The sequence below is a fragment of the Chlorocebus sabaeus genome, chromosome 10 (assembly GCF_047675955.1).
Source record: "Chlorocebus sabaeus isolate Y175 chromosome 10, mChlSab1.0.hap1, whole genome shotgun sequence".
Classification (NCBI taxonomy): Eukaryota; Metazoa; Chordata; class Mammalia; order Primates; family Cercopithecidae; genus Chlorocebus; species Chlorocebus sabaeus.
The window spans coordinates 106,466,372-106,474,724 of NC_132913.1; the positions used below are offsets into that span (position 1 = coordinate 106,466,372).

The following is an 8,353-nucleotide window of genomic DNA, read 5'->3' on the forward strand; positions in this document are numbered from 1 at the left end:
CCCTTCACGCTTCTTTACATGCTTCATCCAACCGATAGTTCATGGAGGAGGCCTCAGGTGTGTGTTTCCAAATTTTCTATGCTGAGTGTGTGTTCTTTGGAAAACTAGAAAAAAATTAAGCGAAAAATAAAATGAAATGAATAAAGACTCTTTCCCTGGCTAAATCCTTTGGGAAGGGGCGTCAGGCCCACCCCACACCTTCAACTGCCCAGCCTCCCGCCTGCATTGCCCCTTCCTGTGCCCAAGAAGAGGTGTGCGCGTGGAAAAGAACAGCCAGGGCAGCGGGGGAAAGCGGAGCCAGGGGCTTGCCTTGAGGAGCAGTTGCCTTGAGGTTGGGATTGTCCCTTTAGGCACCTTCCGCAGTGCTGTTTTCCTCTAAACGAAGGCGTTTAAGGCAGCTTTCCTGCCAACAGGTTTTGGAAAAGGTAGGAGTTAAGGGGCAGTGGCCTTGGTGGGCAGGCGCAGTATTCAGAAGGGCCTCTGGGGTGAGGAAAGGGGCCCAGCCAGGAGAATAATCCACTCGACCCACTTTCCGGGCTTCCAGAGGTCAGACCTGGGATGCAGAGTTCCCCTTTTCACCCTCCTCTCTGAAGGCCAAAGGAGATCTGGAGACTACTGGGTCCTGCAGTCCTCAGTGTGGCCAGGCACATGGGTTTGCCCCGCGTGGCACAGAAAATCCCCCCCGGCTTAGGTACAAAGCCCTCGGCGTACCCTCCTCCGACCAGCAGAGGGCGCGCACCGCCCGCAAGAAGGAGGTGCAGCCACGAGCCTCGGCGTGGAGGCTTCGAGCCGCGAGCGCAGGAGCCGGGTGGGAGACAGACCCCTTCTTCTGCAAATGAGGAGGCCGAGCCAGAAGAAAGACGGCGACAGATGTTGGGGGGAGGGGGCGATTTGTGAGGGATAGGGCGAGAAAGTCTAAGTGAGAGTAGGATGAGGAGGGGAGGGTGGTTGGGGAAGGGGATGAAATAAAGTGGCTGAGGGAAGGCTGAGGTGGGGTGAAGCTCAGCCAGAAGGGATGAAGGTTGGGATGAGGTGAGGGGCGGGTGAAAGGATGGGTGAGGGGGGAAGATGTGATGTGGGTGCCTGTTAGGATGGGATGGGGTGAAGGGCGGGTGGAAGGGTGGGTGAGATGGGGAGGTGGGGTGGGGTGGGAGTGTCTATTGGGATGGGGTGGGGTGAGGGGTGGGTGGAAGGGTGAGTGAAATGGGGAGGGTGGGGTGGGGGGGCTTGTTGGGATGGGGTGGAGTGAGGGGCGGGTGGAAGGATGGGTGAGATGTGGGGGTGGGATGCGGGTGCCTTTTGGGATAAGGTGGGGTGAGGGGCGGGTGTAAGTATGGGTGAGAGGGGGAAGATGTGATGTGGGTGCCTGTTAGGATGGGGTGGGGTGAGGGGCGGGTGGAAGGATGGGTGAGATGGGTGGTGGCATGGAGGTGGGGTGCCTATTGGGATGGGATGGAGTGAGGGGCGGGTGGACGGGTGGGTGAGATGGGGAGGCTTGAGTGGGGTGGGGGTGGGGTGCCTATTGGGATGGGGCGGGTGAGGGGTGGGTGAAAGGGTGAGTGAGATGGGGAGGGTGGGGTGCAGGTGTCTGCTAGGACAGAAGTATGGATAGGGTGGGGTGAAGGGCAAGTGGAAGACCGGGTGAGGTGAGCTGGGGTCGCCTGGCAGGGTGGGTGTGAGGCGAGGCGGCTCCTTGGGCTGAGCCCATTTTCCAGGCCCCTCGCTCTCTGCAACGACGCCCAAGCCCGCGCCACCCTCCTTCTTGGGACCTCTTCCTTGGCAGTTCTCTGCTGTGGCCCGAGATGAACCTCTCCCTACTTTCCCCTAAGCACAGGTTCTGGTGCAGCAAAGAACAGAGAGAGGAGGCAGCGTAGAGCTCAGGAGCTTTAATGGGGCTAAAAGGGTCAGAAACACACTGGGCCCTTCTGCGAGTGTTAGTACAGGAGGAAGAGTGCCATGTGTCATGGGGCAGGGTGGCTTTCACCAAACCTGCTCAGGTCCCAGGAAGGAGGACCGTGAGAGGCCTCCACGTGCTGGGGTGGGAGCAGTTCCTTGGGGAAGAGCAAAAGTGGGAAGAGATGTGATATTGAATGGGGCTTCTAGGAGCCAGACGGAAATGCACCGGAGTGGTTGGGAGAGAGCAGAGGTCCACAAATCCCCTCCGGGACCTGGAGACCCAGAAGAAAAAAAGTCAAAGAGGGCGCATATCGCCCTCCTCAGGGGACTGCGGGGTGGGACGGGGACGAATCTAGTATCAGACAAGGATTGAAGGAGCTCCGGTCCGTCCCCCGGGGCTAAGTGCGGCAGGTGGAGTAAACTCTTGGTGAGAGGACGATTGGGAGGCTCCCGGGCCCCTCCCCGGGATGTAGATGGGATCGGGTGAGACTCTGGGCGTGCGGGCGAGGCCGCAGGCAGCCGACCGCCCCATCTAGTGGTAATGGCCCCCCAAGTGCGAGGCTGCGGCCACCGCCCCGAAGGGCCCGGGCGGGGGCTGCAAGCTGGGACTGGGGTAGAGCGCGGCGGTGGCGGCGGCAGCCGTGGCGGCGGGGCCCGGGCCTGGCCAGTAGGAGAAGCCGGCGGGCGCGACGCCGGCCGAGGCGGCCATGAGGTTGAGTTTGGAGAGGCCAGGGAAGGGCAGCGGGGCGAGGCCGGCGGGCAGCTTGTAGAGCGCGCCGTCTTGGGCGGCGGCGGCTGCGGCAGCAGCAGCGGCGGCGGCATGGGCGTGCGCGGGCGGTGGCTGGCAGGCCTGCGCCAGGCCCTGGAAGTCGAAGCGGTAGGCGTAGCGCTTGCCGTGCACCTTACTCATGATGTTCTTGTCGTAGTAGTAGCGAAGGGCGCGGCTCAGCTTGTCGTAGTTCATGTTGGGCTTGCTCTTGCGCTCGCCCCACCGCCGCGCCACCTCGTCCGGGTCCGTGAGCTTGAACTCGCCGTGACCGCCCTCCCACGCGATGCAGCCGGCGTTCGCGCGGTCAGCCAGCAGCTCCAGCAGAAACTGCCACAGCTGGATCTGTCCGCTGCCTGTGGGGAGGGGGGTAGTCAGCCACAGGTGGGAGCGGGGAGGCGGGAACTGGGAAAGAGTGCAGGCGGGAAACCGACCCACCCCAGCAGGAACCGGCACTGGGGGAGGAAAAGCGCAAGTCAAATTGTGCAGCTGAGTTCGGCAGGAGCAGCCGGCCGGGGAGGGGTTGATCAGCAGAGTGGTCTCTAGCCTTTACCACGCTTTTGCACAATGGAAATGCGGCTTCCATTGAAGAGCACGTAGCTTGCCGGATGCACGGTTTTGTGAAACTTGGGGGAGAAAGGGGAAGCGTCACCTACTCCACGTGAGCACAGCGGCGCCCCAAGGCATTCGGCTTTCCAAGGCGAGCAAGGACAGATACCCGCCGCCACTCGCCATCTCAGCCCGGCGCTCTTATTTAGGGAGAAGCCGCACAACCGTACAGGGCGGCATTGGGCAGAATGATTGGACTGCCCCATCCCAGCTGGACCACATCCAGAGATGGGAAGGGACAGGCGTGCAGCGGGACGACCCAACCACTGCTGGACAAGACCCAGCCAGTCCCCAAAGACGTAGTTGGACAGGCTACACCTGAGGTGGAGTGGTGGCCGGCTTCCTTGTAACCACATCCGACAGGAGTAGGAACAGTGGCCCCCTATAGGTGACAGGAGGGGCAAGCTCTCAGGGGCTCCCCATCCTAGCCACCTTTGGGTGCGCAGGCCTCTGCGCTGACCCTAAGAGTTTGGTCTCTTGTTTTCGGATCAGGCGGGATTCCCTGCCTACGAAGGTGCCATCATTCTCAGGGCCTGATGAACAATTCTGAGGAGGGGAACAGACCGAGCAGCTGTTGTGCTTGGCTACCAACCTCCTCCTGTCTTTGTGTGATATGCCTCCGAATTCGCGGTTGCTGGAGGCAGCAAGGAGGTTTTTCCAGGATATGCCAGTGGTGAGAGAGTGGAGTCCCAGAATTCCTGCTCCCCTGTCTTGTAGCCTCAAGCAGACAGGCAGAGAAAACTCCTGATACAATTACCCCCACTCCTTTTTAGAATAAAACGGATTTTCCTCGAATTGGTCTGCTTACTGTCTCAAATAGAGTCTGGTGAACTCCTCTTCCTTTTTCAGCCACTGGCTTAGAATCCAGATGCTACCCTCTCCCATGATTTCAATCCCAATCCCTTCAAGCCAGCCCAGCAAAGAGCTTCCTGGTTCCTAGTCCCCAGCGTTAAGTTTTAGGGTCAGAAGCAAGGGAAGATTTGGGTACAAAGGTGCACCTGGCACCAAAGGTGGAGCAACCTCAGCGGTTTGGATGCCTGTTCCTGTTAGGTGTAGTTTCCTTCTGGGTAAAACAGTCGCCAACCTCATTTTTGTGGTTTCTGTCTCTTGGTGAGATCTAGGGTAACACTGAGATGGGGACTGTGGGGAGACGCTGCTTGAAGAGCCAGCCAACAAAAGGGTAATTTATCGTCTATCCGTGGAGCGCTGGTGGTGAACCTGGGAATCAATTGCAATCGTCTGGCAGACTTGGCCGGCAGGGATCAGCCAGCGTAGGTCAGCGCAGGAGGGTAAGCAGGTGGCAGTGACCAGGGTCTAGTGATTGGGAAGCCAACTGTGTTTGGGGAATAATTCCCCCGGTTCCATTGCCAGCTGGTGCTGCGGCCTTGAACTCCTACTACCAGCAGGGAAAGGACGCTAGGTGTCCCAGCCCCTGCCCCAAAGCCTGGAAAACCATACTCAGCAGCAAAAGGGCCTGGGGCTGGGATCCTCTCCACCTGTCTTGGCCTGCAAGTCTTTTCCTGGTGCTCAGAAGATGCAGGAGCCAAAAACCAAGTGAATGTCTTCCCAAGGCCTCCCCACAACCAGGCCAGGACTCCGGGCTTCAGTGTGAATCCTGAGTCCACACTGCTCCCACCTTCTGTCTGCCTGTGCCCTGACCCCAACCAACCTCGCCTCCGCCGCCCAGCGCGCCACCCAGCTCACCTTTCTGAACCGCTGGGCTCAGCGGGCCCCAGCTCGGGTTCTTTCCTTCCTTGAAGAGACCGTCTCCGACGGGATCTGCAAGCAGCAGACGAAAAGAATCAGGCGAACCCCAGGCGGAAGTTGTGGGCTTGACAAAAGGGCCCCAGGCCAAGGCTCAAGGGGGGTGCTGTGGTCCCCAGGCGCGAGGCTGGGGGCCCGGGCCACCCGGCTCCTCCTCCCGGAGCCTGGTCCAGGCGCGCTGCGCGGAGCCCCTCTGTAGAGCCCAAGTCAGGAAACGCGTCCAGGAAAAAGGAAATCCGCTTTCCGAAGGGGCCGGCTGGAGCCTTATAAAGCCGAGCGGGGAACTGCGCCAGCCGAGCTGGAGCGCGGGGAGAGAAGAGGAGGGCGCCTGGAGGGCCGGCCCGAAGCTAGTAGCAAGAAGGTGAGGAGCCGTGGGAGCGCAGGGGCGACGCCCGCGGACCACAGCCTTCTGGTACGGCTCGGCCACAGAGTCCTCCACCACGCCAGAGACCCCTGCTTCCCCTCTCAGGCTCTTTCGGGTCCCTGAGTCCCGGCTTTTGGCCCCCAGGCTCCCAATCTGCTCATTTCAACTCCTCTAGACCCTGCACTGAAACCCAGAGCTCTCTATCTGCCTTTAGGTCTCCCCAGTGCCCTAAATTACAATCGGCCCTCCATGCAACCCGAATCTCCGGACACTTCTCCTTCCCCTGGACCCCAGCACTCTCTTCCTATGTCTGAGCCTAGACTTCCCGCCCCAGGTTCCGGTGCCACCAGCGCCCGGCTGGTCCCTGGTACCTGGCAGGTACATGTTGATCAGCAGGGGCTGGGAGGCGCCGCTCTGTCTCATCGCTGCCGGGGACTGGGCGGTGGGAGATGGGGGGGACGGGGAAGGGGGGCGAGGCAGGCTTTGCGCTCCGTGGCACCGATCCCCGCCCGAAGCGACCGCGGGTGACAAGGAGGAGAAGACGCGCCAGGTCCAGCAGGGCCTGGCGGGAGGGGGCAGCCCGGGCGTGGCGGGGTTGCGCGGGGCGGGGGGGTCCTGGAGCAACGCTTCCAGCTAAGGGGCCGCTTGGAACCCTCTGGTCCCCGCGCGGCCAGGGGCCGCAATTTCCGTTTTAATTAAAGCGCTGCCGCTTAGGCCCCCAGGACCCCGCCTCCGCCCCTCTTATCGTCCCATCGCAATAAAGTCTCCAACGCGCCGCGCCACAGCCAAGCGCACCCGGCAGCCCCCAGCGCCCCGCAGCCGGGGAGACGTGCGGGGGATGGGCCCGGGCCATGCGCCCTGATGGGGGCCGGGAACGCGTGTCTTTTCCGCCTCCCTGATTCTCTGCAAACAGTGATGGGGCTGGTGTACCTGGCCCCACCTCGGACCCCAGCAGCCACAGCCCCCTCCCTAGTGCCCTTCTTCCAGTCTGCTCCCGCTCCACTCGCCGCTCACTCTCCTCCCCCTCCCTCCCTCTATCCCCACCCGGGTTCCCGTCTCCAGGCTGCGTTATCTGCATCTTCACTTTTAAATTTCCGCTTCCCTCCCTCTCGCCTGTCGCTGCGCTCCCGGCCCTGCAGCCGTTGCTCCCTTTATCTCTGCCCGCACCCCCGCTCCCTCCTCCTCTTCTCCCACTCTCTGCTCTTCCCTAGAGACCTGAACCCCTTCCCTGTCTCCTTCTTGCTTTGGCCCATTTCCTGCCTTTCTAGGGCCCCCAAGCCTCAGGCCCTGGTGCTGGGCCATCTCTCCTGGCAACTTATGGTGGGTGACTCCCTCCTCTGTCCTCTCCCCCCCTTCTAGGTCTCTCTTTACCATCTATTCTAGGCTTTTCTCTCTGACTCCCATCTCCCCTCCAGCCTTCTCTCTCCCTCTCATCCTTTTCCCTCCCTTCCTTTTCTCATTCATTTAGTCCCCACAAATTAGTAGTGGCCTGGACTGCTGAAGGCCTCTAAAGATGTTGAGAATCTGTCCTGGCTTTCCCTGATGGGTTTCTGAGCCCCCTGCTACTTCCCTGTACAACTATTCCTCTCCCATCCTTCCCTATCCCCTGTCCTCCCAGTCTGCCACCCACCCTCACCACTATTCCCATTCTGGCTGTCCCTGAACCAGGCTGGAGAGGTGGAGGGGTTAAGACAGGGTTGTGCACTGTGCAAGGCTGAAATCCACTCCAAGAAAAGTATTCCTATTTCTAACTCATGCAAAGATATTGATGTGGTTCCCAAGTGTCCTACAGCCTCTCTGGGTACTGGTGGGACTTCTTGGCTCTGGAGAGGCAGGCTAAGGAGGATGCTGACTGAAGATGAAGCTCCAGCCCAGAAGCCCCCCTTCTGCAGCCTTGCAGTATGGAATGGGTACTGTCAAAACTGGTATTCTCCAAGTCCTCTCTCACTGCTTGAGCCCAGGGGTGGAGGAGGCCTGGGAATTGGCAAATCTCCTGCTAAGTGCCTGGTCCTGGGGTGCCTGATTGAGGATGGCTAGAAAGTCCTACTTCTGGGGTTCTACAGGGCCCTGTTCACCCTCATTTGCTGCAACTGCTGGGGTATTCATCTTTGCTTGTGGAGGGTGCAAAGGAGCCAGGGAGAAGTGTGGGAGGCAGAATGTGGAGGGAAAAATGAGGGATCCCAGGTCCTGGGAGGATCCTAGTGGGACAAGGATGAAGCCTTTGGGATGTGGACCTGGAATCCGGTGGGAGCAAAGACTAGAGGTTGGAATGTTCCCTGTGGACCAAACTCGGACTCAGCAGAAGGGAAGGGTCTTGAAGGTGGGGTCAAGATCCCAATCCCTCTACCGTCTCATTCCTCTTACTGTTTCCCCCACCCACTATGGACAAAAAACAAAGAGCAGGAGGTAAGAACAGAAAATAGCAAGGGGCAGGAGGTAAGAGCTGGGAGAGCTGGGAGGCATCAAAATTCGCCCACTTAATGCTCTCAGTGGGAGACTGAGGTGTAAAGGAGAGGGTCCTAGAGAGGACGTCTACCCAAATATCCCAGCTCTGAGCTGGGCAGGGATCGACAGTACAGGCTTTATGCCTCAGTCTTACCAAGAAATCAGTTGCTAAGCGGGTGGGGCACCAGTTAATGTGTGCATGGGGGGCAGTCATCTCCACCCACCTGGGTCTTGATCTTCACCATCCCCTTCTGCTGCAAGGACAGCTAGGGAAGCCAACAGGAGAGTCCTTGGCAGTTTCCCCTTCATCCCTTTCCTACCCTGCTGGGCGCTGGTCCCATGTGGTTCTGCAGATGGTCAGCCTGCCCAGAACGAACGGAGGACCAGAAGGTGAAAGCATTCGAGTTTAGACTGGCCTCTGTGACCCCCACTCCTTAGCTGTAGACAGATGTAGGAAGCAAAACATGACCCTTAGGTCCAGAAAAACCTAGAAGGTCCATGCTGGCAAG

General features: G+C 59.8%; 1 protein-coding gene across 1 annotated transcript; it reads right to left on the reverse strand.

Annotated features, from left to right (window-relative positions):
• Positions 1-1,871: 1,871 nt before the first annotated feature.
• Positions 1,872-7,740, reverse strand: FEV (FEV transcription factor, ETS family member). The gene is made up of 3 exons (XM_007966318.3): positions 5,771-7,740; positions 4,976-5,050; positions 1,872-3,018 (listed from the first exon to the last, which is right to left on the reverse strand). Exons 1-3 carry the CDS (start codon positions 5,820-5,822, stop codon positions 2,429-2,431), a joined length of 717 nt encoding a protein of 238 aa, XP_007964509.1. The 5' UTR covers positions 5,823-7,740; the 3' UTR covers positions 1,872-2,428.
• Positions 7,741-8,353: the final 613 nt, after the last annotated feature.